The 14,146-nt window shown below is 48.9% G+C and overlaps 1 protein-coding gene across 3 annotated transcripts; it reads left to right on the top strand.

Moving 5' to 3' along the window:
• The first annotated feature begins 247 nt into the window (after positions 1 to 247).
• Positions 248 to 3,148, top strand: LOC136458536 (transcription factor bHLH144-like). Of its 3 annotated transcripts, XM_066458487.1 has the most exons (4): positions 248 to 416; positions 641 to 769; positions 838 to 1,028; positions 1,581 to 3,148. In XM_066458487.1, the coding sequence occupies exon 4, from the start codon at positions 1,878 to 1,880 to the stop codon at positions 2,601 to 2,603; it is 726 nt and encodes a 241-aa protein (XP_066314584.1). In that variant the 5' UTR covers positions 248 to 416; positions 641 to 769; positions 838 to 1,028; positions 1,581 to 1,877; the 3' UTR covers positions 2,604 to 3,148. The 3 variants fall into 3 exon arrangements, with proteins under 3 accessions (XP_066314584.1, XP_066314583.1, XP_066314582.1); XM_066458486.1 differs by lacking the exon at positions 641 to 769; XM_066458485.1 differs by having other exon boundaries at positions 641 to 1,028.
• Positions 3,149 to 14,146: the final 10,998 nt, after the last annotated feature.

Genomic DNA, 14,146 nt, shown 5'->3' with positions numbered 1-14,146 from the left:
TTTTGTCAATAGATATTATTGGAATGCATGTATATAATTAGGGCATGTGTGTCAGTGTCAATAAATGAGTATGTGTTGGTATACCTAGAATCACTTATAATTTGTGATAAATTTTTAAATGTTGGGTAAATTATGTTTCAGCACGTAGGGAGTATTTTTCTTCTTCTTAATCACCTTCATGATTTTTTTTAGGAAAGAGCTCATTATAAGAGCTGCTGCCTGCTGGTCTGCTGGAGATGATCTTTAACCAAACAGCCCCCGAGTTCACCCTGCTTTTCTTCTCCCGTTCCGGTACCCGCCGCGTGCGCGCGCTCTGCCTCTCGTGCGACGAGAGACAACTGTGCCACCGCTGCCGCCGTCCTGCACCAGGTGACTAGGTCTTCGTCGGATCCTTTGCCGGCGACGGCACCCAACAGGTATGCGCATCCCTTCTCCTCCATTCCTACTGCGCGAAACCGAGCATCCCTTCTCTTCCATTCCTACTGCGCGAAACCGAGCACCCGGACTAGCTTAAGCTATTTGTCTATTTATGTTCGGATCTGATATAACTACAAGTGTATACTTGCCTAATAACTTCGATGTTTTGGCAAAAATTATTTGGCGTGCATGTGTATACGCATGTTCTGGATGTTGATAACAGATTCAGAGTTCACAAGGGATATAACAGAAGTTGAGCATTGACGGATAGGATGCCGTGGATGCCCCTGTACTCGTCGTATCCTAGTAGCCGAAAGTCCATCTGCCTTGTTGTATTCTTCCGTGTTATTGTGTATGGCACTTCTTCTCCAAATTGCAGTTCTTATGGTCTTCATCTGACCTGTTTGGCTCGCCACACAGGTAAGGTGGCTGCATCTCCACAAGACTCCTTTTTCCTCTAGTGGTTCTCTATTCTTGACGACTCAAGTGGGAAAAGATTGAGAATGTATGTGAAGGTTGAGCTTAAGAGATTTCGTGTTGTGAAGGAATTGGGAAGAATAGTAATGAATGTTAGGATCTTTGCTTGTTACCAGCTTATTGAAGTGTGCCAGGTGAGCTATTTATTTTGTTCCTGTTTCCAAAATAAAGCATAAATGTTCTGAAATAGAAAATAACATATAATATAGTCTTTCAACGGCTAAGTTTAGATAATTTGTTTTGGTCCATCATGATAATCTTTGTATAGCAGTTAAAAGAATCATCCATCAATACTGATGGGTCCCAATGAAAATCATTTAGTTATGGATAGCTAAATAAGTTGGTTCTGAAATGTATTTTGTGGAACACCCATGGTCAAAGAGATTTATTTATCCTAGAACATAAAAAGAAACGAGATTTCCCTGAATTGCAGTATTGCACAGGACAATGTTTTTAGTCAGTATTTCTTGTTTCCATTTCTAACTGCAGTGTTTCTATTGATAAAGATATTAAAGCACAATGTATTTTACCTTTAATACAACAGTATGTAGATATGCTACTTGCAAATGTTCAAGTGATCTGTATCTGTATCAAATATATATAACTCAAATGCAATTTACATGTTCTTTTAAAACTATCCATGTCCTTGGTTATTTGATTACTCTTTCTGAACCTTGTTGTTGCAGGCTGAGTACTTCCGTCAATTGCTTAAGCCTGTGATGGCTACTTATCATGATGACTACTTCCGTCAATTGCAGGCTGATCTGCTATTTAGGTTCGGTGTCAATAGAAATTTGCTACAACAAAACAGTGCAGTCATGGTGATGGCTACTTCGCGGTAGGACATATTTAGTCATCTGTTGTTGCAAGCTGCAATCACATTTTAGAATTCTGGTTGTTTTGGGCAGTTCACTGCAACAAATCAAGTAGATCACATACATTAGCGTCATAGTGTGCTTGGGTCCAATTTCGGCCATCTACCCATGCAGAGGTATCCAACATCTTTAGCTGGAAATTCCTCCTTTGCTTATGGATATGAAGCGGATAATGGACTTTTGGGTGTTCAGTGCAACCACAGTGTTCCTGTTTCACCTGCCTTAGCAGCCCCTTCGGGCATCACAAGCCCTCACATCCGAAGCCCACTTGATGCATTTGAGCTCCAGCCTTCCAAGGTATGCCCCAGAAATTTCATCATCTTTGATCACACCGATGAAAAAGGATGCATCATGTACCATCCAGCCTTGGTGAACAATCTGAACCCCACAAACATCGATTTGCTCCAATGCCATGGTGAAGTGGTTTGTAGAAGTTCAGGCCAAGACAATGGCAATCTTGAAGAACAGCCCTCATCTTTCAAGGAGGATACAGAAGAAATCGATGCACTTCTGAGCTCTGATGATTACAGCGATGAAGATGATGTTGTGAGTACCGGGCGTACTCCTGATCCCTTGGAAAGTGGTCCCTTTGAATCATCTTCACTGCCAAGGTTTAAGACAACTAGTCAAGTTTCTGGAAACAGTTCAGTTTGCTATGGATCCATGGAAAATGTAACTCATGAGAATATCAGGAACGTGGTCACAGTTCTTAGGGGTATAATCCCTGATGGAGATCAACTGGATACTTCTTCTGTCCTGGAGGAAGCTGTTAGATATCTGAAGTTCCTCAAGATGGAGTCAAAGAAACTCGGCATGGAGGGTTTGAGTATTTAGAAGTGGCCATCAACATGGAGGTATAAACAAAATCTTAAGGATCCAAGACTGCATGTGTATATAGATCGAGTTCAGTTTGGTCATTATCATCATTATTACTGGATTGGCTTTTTCTGGGTATGGAAGGGAAGCAAGGTATCCTGCTTTTGCTACTTTCAGCAGGCCTCAAAAGACTGTTTGTGGAATTCTGATGCTTGATTTCTGGTATTCCTGCTCGTCATGGTGATCGTGCGGTTGAGCTGTGGATGCTGCTGCCATCATGTTGTCTGGCTTACCTTTTGCCATTTGTGACATGGAACTCCACCTTGCTACGATCAACCTTGCCTTAGTGGGCACACCCCAAGTAACTGTACTTAGCTGAAGGTTACTGCCGTCTACCTTTTCAGGACCCCGTCTTCAGGACTTAAACTATTGTGTATGTTTGCTTTGATATACTGTACAGAACAGGGTATTATCGTTGTAAAGCATGGTAGGAAATGATGCCGAGCTTTGGCTTTGTGAATCGTGTGAAGAAGAAGAATCTGTCTCCCTCTATTTGCTTTGGATTTTTTTGGTGATGATCGTGCTCACCTTTGGTTGAGCATGGAGATGATTCTGATGATGGTGTCCACGAGATACCATGGCTTCTGTGCTTTGATTTATTCGATATGCTTTTCGCGAAAGCTATGAAAGAGCATCAAGCATTGGCATGGGCGTGCAATCTTTTGCAAAGGCCAATTATGCTTTTACTAAAGGAACGGTGTTTCTAACCTTGCGTTGCCCACAACAGGATCAGGCCAACCTGGTTTATTTTGATGGCCAGGCCAGGTGGGAAACTGAGAGCAAGGTCAATAATAGAGCCAAGTGCTTGGCTATAAGTCAAGTTATAAGACCCAAGTCATACAATAGTTGTCTCATATTTATCTATAAAAATGTTGTTTATTATTATGTGGTACCATGTCTTACTTTCTCTTTCATACTCCTCCTCACATACATTATTGTTTGGCCCCACAGATGCCCATGCTTCCGTGCCCAGCTTAAGATAAAATAAGAGCCAAGCTCTCTTCTCTCTCTTCTCTTCTCCTCTCTACATCAACAAAAATGTTGACTAGCTTGGCTATAAGCCCATTACTGTACTTGCTCTGAGCCAGTCACGCCCTACGTCGCCCCTCGCCACCAGCCCACCAGGTGATGCTTTCATAGGCCATCTTCTTCTAGACACCAATCAGTCATCATCGTGGCCTCGGGGGCAGTGAACAGAGCATTGACACAGCTACTCCGATTGTTCGTGGTTACTTTAGCCTTTTTCCATAGACCCAGTTTAGTTGCGAACACAAGGTTGATATGTGCCCTTATGGTTCTGATTTGTGATGTGTGATTGTCAACGTGATTCGCGTCTTGGGTTGAACTAACCATGGCGTGAGTTGGGTTGTGTAATATGTCTCTTGGCTTGTGGTGCGCAGGTGTGGAGCTTGGAGGCGGTGGTCGACAGCGAGGTGAAGTTCAAGTAGGGACGTGCCGTGCCAATGGACTGGAACAGGTGAGGGAAGGACGTGAGGCTTGGACTGAGGTACCAGGAGGCCGGGTGACAAGCCGTGGTGGCTGACGCCTGGGGACATCGATAAGAGCAAGTGTACATGGAGTAGTGACCGTGTTGACCGAGTCAAGACGACGGACGTGCAAGTCGAGCAAGGCTCTAAAAGACTTGGCGCCCGGGCGGTTGAGGATGGAGGTGACACGCGTCGAGTTGCCGGGGATGCGTATGGAGTACGCTACTTGTGGACGGTTTGGTGGTTTGGGCCTCAAAACCATCCGGTGGACGGTTTCCAAGTTTGGGCCTCAAAACCCATGCAGAGGTCCCGAGGAGGAATGAGGCGGCATGTGGTGGAATCATGGAGGTTGTGTCGAGGTGAAGCAAATCTGTGAAGGAAGTGTGGCCGTCCGATCGATAGAAAAAGAGTTGGACCAGAATGGCCCTGTGGTTAACTGGTTCGCTGAAAGCTCTAGTTTGGTTTTGCTGAATTGATGAAACCCTAGATACTAACCTTTGGCTCTAAGTGAACATGAGATAGGTTAGTATACATTCCAAGTGGATGAGCAAATGGATGAAGATCATGATGGTGGTGATGGCCATGGTGATGATGAAGTGCTCATGCTTGGAAAAGAAGAAAGAGAAAAATAAAATGGGCTCAAGGCAAAGGTGATAACCATAGGGCCATTTTGTTTTGGTGATCAAGACACCTAGTAGGCATGATCACTTTAGGATAGATATCTGTACTATCAAGAGGGGTGAAACTTGTATTGAAATGCGGTTATCAAAGTGCCACTAGATGTTATAATTCATTGCATATGCATTTAGATTCTAGTGAGTGCTAACACCCTTAGGATTTGGCTTAGAATGTTGCTAACTCACGTACTGTGGGGTGTACGATCCCGGATACCCACGACAGACCACATGGGTTGCGCCCCTAGGGGTGGCCCAATCCACAAGAAGAAGCCTTACGAGGCACGACTCTGGTCGGCGCCTCCCGTAAGACATTGGGAAGATATCCTGAAGATATTACGAGTTCTGTTAGGATATGTATGATCCCAAGATTTCTATAATCAGTTATTACTTTCCGGTTATCTCTTAGATCTAACCGACTTATAACCCTACCTCCTGGACTATATAAGGCGGGCAGGGACCCCCTCTAAAATCACGGCATATCATACGATAGCCAATACAAACCAACAGACCACAGGAGTAGGGTATTACGTCATGCTGATAGCCTAAACCTGTTTAACTCATGTGTCTCTGTTGTCTTCTTGTTCTTGATCTCGCGCTCCTCTGCCGATCAATCTATCTTTCGTGGGATACCCCTCGGAGGACTACCGACGATATTCTGTCGACAGTTGGCGCGCCAGGTAGGGGTGTGCGCTTGATCCATGGCGAGCCAGATGGACCTCAAATCAACAACGCGTTCTCATTGTCAATCTCATGGAGATCCATGTCGGTCCATGACGATGATTCATCGCTGCTACACCAGCCCCTGCGACAGCAGATCCGATCTCAGAACCACCTCCGAGGTCGCCTTCACCAACAACTCACCACCCACCTAGTGTTCACCGTCAACGCCGACCAGATAACGCCATACGTCACCGACCAGATGCTCTGTCCAAAGATAAGTCACGCTTTAATATTCTTCTAAATATTCTCCAATCTCCGTATATCGCCATAATGTTTCTCTGAACTGTTTTCTCCATATTTGCTCTCCAAACGATATTCCAAACCCTCGAACAGTCCCGTTGATGCTCGAACGTCTCCAGAGATGGCCCTATCTCTGGCTCCTCCCTACACATGCTACGAGCTCCGCGCTCTGCGTTATGGGTGGTCGGCAGCGGCTCCTTGGTCACGCTTGTTCCTCCTACACGTGCACGGGCTCCGCGCTCGACGTTATGGACTATAGGCTAGCTAGGGCTGGAGACTCAGCTACACACTAATTGTTTCGGCAGTTTATATTAAAACATAAATATATTTTTATGCCAACTGATCGCCGAACTGCATACGTCGTTTCATCACCATTGCTGATTTTTCTTCGGAGTTTATGTATTTGTGTATCATGTACTACCCGTTCTACATGTTTGTATTGCAGGATCATCGTCTAGGTGATCGGACCACCTGGTGCTCGGACTTCTCCACCGATCAACTGGTCGGACCGCTTGGTTCATGGACTCCGTCGCTGACCAGTTGATCGGACTGTTCGCCGGTCGTTTCTACTTAATGTTCACTTCGCCGCCGACCAGTTGATCAGACTGTTCGCCGCTTGTGCTTCATCGCCAGCTACGCTGATTACTCCTCAGCGCTCGGATTCTTCATGCTCGAGGACTAAGTGGGCACACTTCACCGCACGAATGTCATCAGCTACATCGGTGTTCGGACCTCGCCGCCTACGCCGAGGACTCCTCGGTGCTCAGTCATCGCTAGCGACACCGGGGACTCCTTGCTCCTGCGTGCTCGGACATCGCTGCCTACGTCAAGACTCCTCGGTGCTCGGAGGATGTCATCGCCTACGCTAGGGACTCCTCGTTCCTCAGTGCTCGGTCATCGCCAGCGACGCTGGGGACTCCTCGCTCCTCGGTGCTCGGACATCGCTGCCTACGCTAGGGACTCCTCGTTCCTCGGTGCTCGGACATCACTAGCGACGCCGGGGACTCCTCGCTCCTCAGTTCTCGGTCATCGCCAGCGATGCTGGGGACTCCTCGCTCCTTGGTCATTGCCAGTGACGCCGAGGACTCCTTGCTCCTCGGTGCTCGGACATCGCCAGCTTCGGCGGGGCCTCCTCGGTGCTTGGATATCGCCGCCTACGCCGGGGACTCCTCGGTGCTCGGTCATCATCAGCGACTTTGGGTACTCCTCGCTCCTCGGTGCTCGGACCTCACCACCTACGCTGGGGACTCCTTGCTCCTCGGTGCTTGATCATCGCCAGCAATGCCGGGGACTCCTCGCTCCTTGGTGCTCGGTCATCACCAGCGACGCCGAGGACTCCTTGCTCCTCGGTGCTCAGACATCACCACCTACGCTCGGGACTCCTCGCTCCTTGGTGCTCGGTCATCGCCAGCGACGCCGAGGACTCCTTGCTCCTCGGTGCTCGGACATCGCCAGTGACGCCGGGGACTCCTCGCTCCTCGGTGCTTGGATCTTGCTACGTCTCGTCGGTGTGCTATCAAGCTGCTCCATGTTGTTTGGATCAGGGTGCTGATCTTGGGTAGCATGTCTAGGGGCTTGATATGCACATGTCAGACGATGTGGGCAAGCTTTCAGACTTCTTTGACCTTGCTACAAGATTCATTCTTCATCTTCCAGCAGGCTCGGGGACTAAGTGGGCACACTTCACCTTGCGGTGAATGTGCTTGTTCTCATCTCGAGGCTACGCCCGGGGACTGGCTGCCTGTTCGGCTGGTCTTCTACTTTCTGACCCTGGCACCATGTGACTACGTTGCCTACTGTTAGGCTCGGGGACTAGCTATGGGGGTATGGCCCCCAAGACATGGGCTACGCCCCTAGGGGTGGCCCGGCCCACAAGGTTAAGGCATGCACGGTGCTGCTCGGTGTGCACTGCAAGACATTGTATAGTACCAAATAGGCTACTTTACTTGTAACCCTACCTCATCTAAAGTATATAAGAAGAGGTAGGGGTCCCCTAGCGGATAGGATCTATCAGATCAGATCTACATATAGATCAATACAATACACCAAAGACACATGACGTTGGGTATTACATCGATCAGACGACCCGAACCTGTCTAAATCGCTATCTCTGCGCCTTGTGTCACCATCTGGTTCTAGATTACGTGCACCCCCACCGACAAATCTACCATCATGGGATACCCCTCGGTGGACTGCCGAGCATATTCTGTCAATAGTTGGCGCGCTAGGTAGGGGTGTGCATGCTGTTTCCTTGTTGAACAAGATGCCTTTTTCCATAGGCTCTTCATCCCTTCCGCAGCCTGACTAGATCTTCACGGTCGGATCCATCTCGTGGGTCATCAACGCTGACAGAGTCGAAGAGCTCCTCGAGCCGGAGCAGATCGGTTCTACGTCGGCCACCCATGCACCTGCAACTGCAGATCCGATCTTGAAGGCATCTAAGGTCTTTTTGGCAAAAATCACATCCACTTCTCGTACCAGAGGAAGCCGATCAACAACGACGATCTGATCGAATCCATCGATCGGGTCAGACTAAAGCTCGCCAATTGTCTCTCCGTCGCTGAATCAGCACTGGACACTCTGGTTCAGCGCCGACCACCCTCCGATCTAGATCTATTGGAGGGTGCTCGAGAAACTATAGGGGCTACAGCCCTACCCTTTGGATTCTCCACGCCGCTACCGGCTTACCAGCATGCCCTAAGGGGCAAACTTGCTGACTAGGTCGCCGTCCAACCTCCCGCCAGCCATCAACACGCTACACTTAGGCCGAAGCCCTGGGCGCACCTCTAGACCATCCCAGAAGAAGCTCCGGGCTCCAAGTCTCAGGGCCTCTATGGAGACCCTCGCCGAAACCTTCTCCGATCAATTTCTCCTTCCACCCTTCCGGGGTGGTGCGATCTTCAACATCAGCATCGATAGTCCTCCTCAGAATGGCAAAACCGAGGAGGAGCACATTGCTCGGGAGAACCGTAACGTCAACCGCGTGCAACAGCGAGAAAACGAGGTAGCCATTGCGAGGGCCAAGGCTACTCAGAATAATCGGCTTGACTCTCAAGGAAGACCGCTCCCCGCTCTTACCGTGACCTCGACGAAGAATTCCTCTGCGTCGACGGCCACGACGTCTTCAAGACTCCAAGCACCAATTTGGCAGTAGCCGCCAACGAGCTCGCTCGTTTCCCTCAAACGCCCGAGCTCGCCAAGATCGCCGCCATGCTTAAAGCGGGCTCACTGTCAGGTCAATGAGATCCACGAGGATCAGAGACCTTTGTGCTCTACGAACATGATTCATCGATCAGCTGCGCCGAGGTCCAATCACCGCCCAAGTCAAAGCCATTTCGCTGACCAATTGCTACCTCTCCAAGGGGGACCAAGGGGCATCGCGCTGAACACCATCGCCAACATGACCAGGAGGTCAAATAGGGTGCTAGAGTACATCTTAGCAACCTTCGGGATGCGCGGCGGCGTATCAAGCAACGTCGCTTTGGTCTCCATGAAGACGAAGTACGTCACCACTAGGATTACGAAAGGGAGTATGGCAACCCGGACTCAACCCTTGAGCCTATCCCCGACCACAACGCCACAAACTATGGTGTCAACAACCCTGAGGGGCCTCCAACTTTCACAAGGGCACTCCGAACGCTTTGATGGCCCCGTGGTTTTAAGATCACCGAGGTCGAGCCCTACGAAGGAAGAATGAACCCAACTCAGTGGCTACAGGCTTACGCCACTGCCGTCCATGCCACGGGAGGAGACACTAGTGTCATGGCAAATTATCTCCCCGTCATGCTCACACCACCCGCCTTGAGCTTATGCACCAGCCTTGCACCGGACTCCATTGGTTCGTGGGAAGAGTTGAAGAAAGTCTTCACCAACAACTATATGGCCACGTGTACTCAACCCGGCATGAAGCATGATCTCAGCCACATCAACTAGAAGCCATCTAAGCTCCTCCACAGCTACATCTGGTGTTTCTCCGAGATGAGGAACTCTATCCCCAATATCACGGAAGCTGAAGTCATCACCGCCTTTATCCGAGGACTCCATCATCGCGTGCTTCGCTCCAAATTCAACCGTAAGCTGCCGGCCGGTATCGGTGAAATGATAACTATCGCCAACCAGTACACCGATGTAGAGGAAGCCGAGGTGCGCTTCAACGAGGATGCAGGCACTCAGTGACCACCTCACTGGTACGATGATCGCCCCGACGACCGATGTTACAGTGACCGCCGTCCCAAATATCGTAGCTATCATCGTGATAGCGGCCGTGATCAAACAGGAGGACACAGGCCTAGCCAAAATCACCACCCGCCGGCCAGAACACATCTTCGCCGCTATTAGTCAACCTCATGCCAAGCATAACTATGATGAGCAGTACCAAAAGATCCTCGATGGCCCATGCCCTCTTCACAAGAACGCCAAACACAAGATGAAGGACTGCATTGGTCTAGCCAGGGAGTTCTAGGACAAGAGGCTCGATGACGATGCCAACGATGGAGCCGGAGGTCGCCGACCGCCTAGGAACAACAACAACACCTTTCAGGACCATGATAAGGTGGTCGCCACCATCTTCGGGGGCCTCGCCTCCACTAAGAGTCGAAGGGAACGGAAGCTTGCCGCCCGACGAGTGCTCACCGTCGCTTTAGAAGAAACTACCGCCGACCCCAACTATCACCCATGGTCCGAGATCCCCATCACCTTTAGCAGGGCTGACCAGTGGACAGACATACCATATATAGGGCATTTCCCCCTCGTCCTCGACGCAACCGTCCAGAAGGTGCTCTTCAAAAAGTCCTTGTTGATGGTGGCAGTGCTTTGAACCTACTCTTCGCCGGAGCCCTAAGGGAGTTGGGCCTCGCAATATCAGATCTCACACCCTTGGACTCCTCCTTCTAGGGTGTGGTACCTAGAAGGGCATCTAGACCACTTGGAGAGATTACCCTACCAGTTTAGTTTGGCACGGCAAGCAACTACCGCGTCGAGCATATCAACTTCTACTTCGCTGACTTTGACACCGCCTACCATGCCATACTTGGCTGGCTAGCTCTGGCCAAATTCATGGTTGTACCACACTACGCGTATCTGGTGTTGAAGATGCCTTCGCCTAAAGAGTCCTAGCTCTGCGGGCCAACCTTTCCGTTGCCTATGCTTGCGAGACAGAGAGTCTCACTCTCGCCGAAGCCATCGACCTCTCCATCCAGATGGCTAGCGTGGTCGCCGAAGCCAAGATAGTACCCGCCGATGACATGGAGATTCTAGAGCTAGAGCTTCCCCGTGCCTCCACCAAGTCCAAGGAAATCAAGGAGGTCGGCCTCGGCCACGACGACACCTCCAAGACCACGAAGATTGGGGCTCACCTTGACCCCAAATAGGAAGGCGCGCTTGTCTCCTTCCTACGTGCCAACACCGATGTGTTTGCTTGAAAACCTACAGACATGCTGGGGGTACCACAGGAGAAGATCGAGCACTCCTTGAATGTCTCGCCGACCGTCAAACCGATCAAGCAGAAACTCCACTGATTCGCACTAGACAAGAAGGAGGCTATTAGGGTAGAAATAAAATGGCTCTTAGTTGCCGGGTTTATAAAAGAAGTGTATCATCCAGATTGGTTAGCAAACCCTGTTCTCGTTCAAAAAAAGAATAAAGAATGGAGAATGTGCGTTGATTATACTGATCTTAACAAATACTGCCCTAAAGACCCCTTCAGCTTGCCCTGGATAGACGAAGTTATAGACTCTACCGCCGGCTGCGAACTACTCTCTTTCCTTGACTGTTACTCTAGCTATAATCAGATCTCCCTCAAATAAGAAGACCAGATGAAGACGTCATTCATTACACCTTTCGGTGCATACTGCTACAAAACTATGTCCTTTGGACTCAAGAATGCCGGGGCTACCTATCAAAGGGCCATTCAGATGTGCCTCGACCAGCAGATCGGCTGCAATGTCGAAGCCTACATCGATGATGTGGTCGTCAAAACCAAGACAGGCGACAACCTTATTGCCAACCTCAAAGAAACCTTCACCAACCTAAACAAGTACCGATGGAAGCTAAACCCTTCAAAGTGCATCTTTGGAGTTCCATCCGGTATACTGCTGGGCTACATAGTTAGTGCTCGAGGTATCGAGCCTAATCCTGACAAGGTCTTCGCCATCATCAATATGAAACGGCCAACATGTGTCAAGGATATACAAAAGCTTACAGGTTGCATGGCTGCTTTAAGCCGCTTCATATCACGCCTCGGCGAAAAAGGGCTGCCTTTCTTCAAGCTCCTCAAGGCCTCCGAGCACTTTTCCTGGTCAGAGGAGGCAGACTCAGCTTTCGAGCAGCTCAAGTTGTTTTTGATAAAGCCACCGATTATGACAGCGCCAAGGCCAGACGAGACTTTGCTCATATACATCGCCGCCACTTCTCACGTCGTGAGCACAACTATTGTCGTCTAACGCAAGGAAGCTGGGCACGCTTACAAGGTGCAACATCCAGTCTACTTTATCAGTGAAGTACTTAATGAGCCAAAAACTCATTATCCTTAGGTACAAAAGCTATTATATGCAATTTTGATTACGTCGCGCAAGCTCTGACATTACTTCGAATACTACAAGATCGCCGTGGTCACTGAGTTCCCCTTGGGGGACATTCTTCGCAATAAAGAAGCCAATGGCTACATCATTAAATGAGCTATTGAGCTCAGCACCTATTCCATTGAATTCAGAAGCAGACCTACCATTAAGTCACAGGCGCTCGCTGACTTCATCACTGAATGGACCGAGATCTAAGAGCCCATCACCGTTGCTTGCCCTAAACACTAGGTAATGTACTTCGACGGCGCCCTTAATATCAATGGTGCCGGTGTGGACATTCTGTTCATTACGCCGACCAAGGATAAGCTACGTTATGTTCTTTGGATACACTTCCGGCCTCCAACAACGCCACGGAATACGAAGCATGTCTCCATGGTCTTCGTATAGCCATCGTGCTTGACATCAAATGCCTCATGGTGTACTGGGACTCCGCACTAGTTATCAACCAGCTCAACAAAGACTGGTCCTGTTCTAGGGAGAAGATGGATGCATACTGTGTTGAAATCAGAAAGCTTGATGGAAAATTCTATGGCATCGAGTATCACCACGTGGTACATGACCAAAATAAACTCGCCGACCAACCAACCAAGCTCGGTTCTTCTCGCGCCGTGATTCCGCCAAGGGTTTTCGTTCAAGATCTCCTAGCGCCATCCATAAAAGAAGATAAGGAAGTTAAAGAAGTTCCCCCTGCCGAGCAGTTGGTACTTGCAGTACCTTCGCTGGTCGTCGATTAGAGGGATCAATTCATCAAGTACCTCACCAGCGTTGAGGTACCCACGGACAAGACTGAAACTAAACGCCTAGTTCGTCGGAGCAAGCTTTACGTGTTGGTGGACGGCAGCTTGATGAGGAAAAGTGCCAAGGAAGGGATATTGCAGAAATGCATCACCCAAGAGGAGGGAGTGAAGTTGCTTCTTGAAATTCACTCTGGTTCCTACGGCAACCATGCGGCCTCAAGAACATTGGTCGGCAAGGCCTTCCGAGCTAGTTTTTATTGGCCCACATCCATCACTGATGTAGAAGATCTCGTCCGACATTGTGAAGGATGCTAATTCTTCGCTAAGCAAATACACATGCCGGCGCAAGAGCTGCAAGAGCTGTACTCAAGCTAGTCGCAGCACTGGCGTAACTCCATACTTTCTGGTCTACGGCTCAGAAGCCATACTACTAGCGGACGTTACTTTCTGAGCACCTAGAGTGGAAAACTATGATGAAGAGCAGGCCGAGGCTGTTCGGTCTAAGGACATCAACAGAGTTGAAGAAGAGCACCTAATCACCTATGTTCGTATAGCTAAATATCTGGAAGGTTTGTGAAGGTACTACAACCGAAATGTCAAAGGTCATTCATTCTCTGTCGGCGACCTTGTTCTCCATAGGAAACAAAGGACTGAAGGTTTGCACAAGCTCTCTTCCCCTTGGGAAGGGCCTTATGTCATCAAGGAGGTTACTCGACTAGGTTCTTATCGCCTAAGTGACTTAGAAGGAGTCGATGTTCCCAACTCATGGCACATCAAACACCTTATATGTTTCTATCCTTGAAACACTACAGATATATACTCTACAAATTTATATTCAGTAATGTTTTTTGGTCTCCATAACTTGTCTCCGTTTTGTCTCTATTGTGGATTAACAACCACTTGTGGTCACTGAGCTATATGCTACTTCATAACGAACTCCAATACGTAATCACCATAACTACGCCGAACACGGTTTCTCCAAATCGCTGAACTCGTTTTCTCCAAAACACCGAACTCATTTTCTCCAAAACACTGAACATGGTTTCTCCAAATCGCCAAACT

The sequence above is a fragment of the Miscanthus floridulus genome, chromosome 6 (genome assembly GCF_019320115.1).
Source record: "Miscanthus floridulus cultivar M001 chromosome 6, ASM1932011v1, whole genome shotgun sequence".
Classification (NCBI taxonomy): Eukaryota; Viridiplantae; Streptophyta; class Magnoliopsida; order Poales; family Poaceae; genus Miscanthus; species Miscanthus floridulus.
Note: the sequence above shows the minus strand (reverse complement) of the source record. Positions and strands in the feature narration are given on the sequence as shown.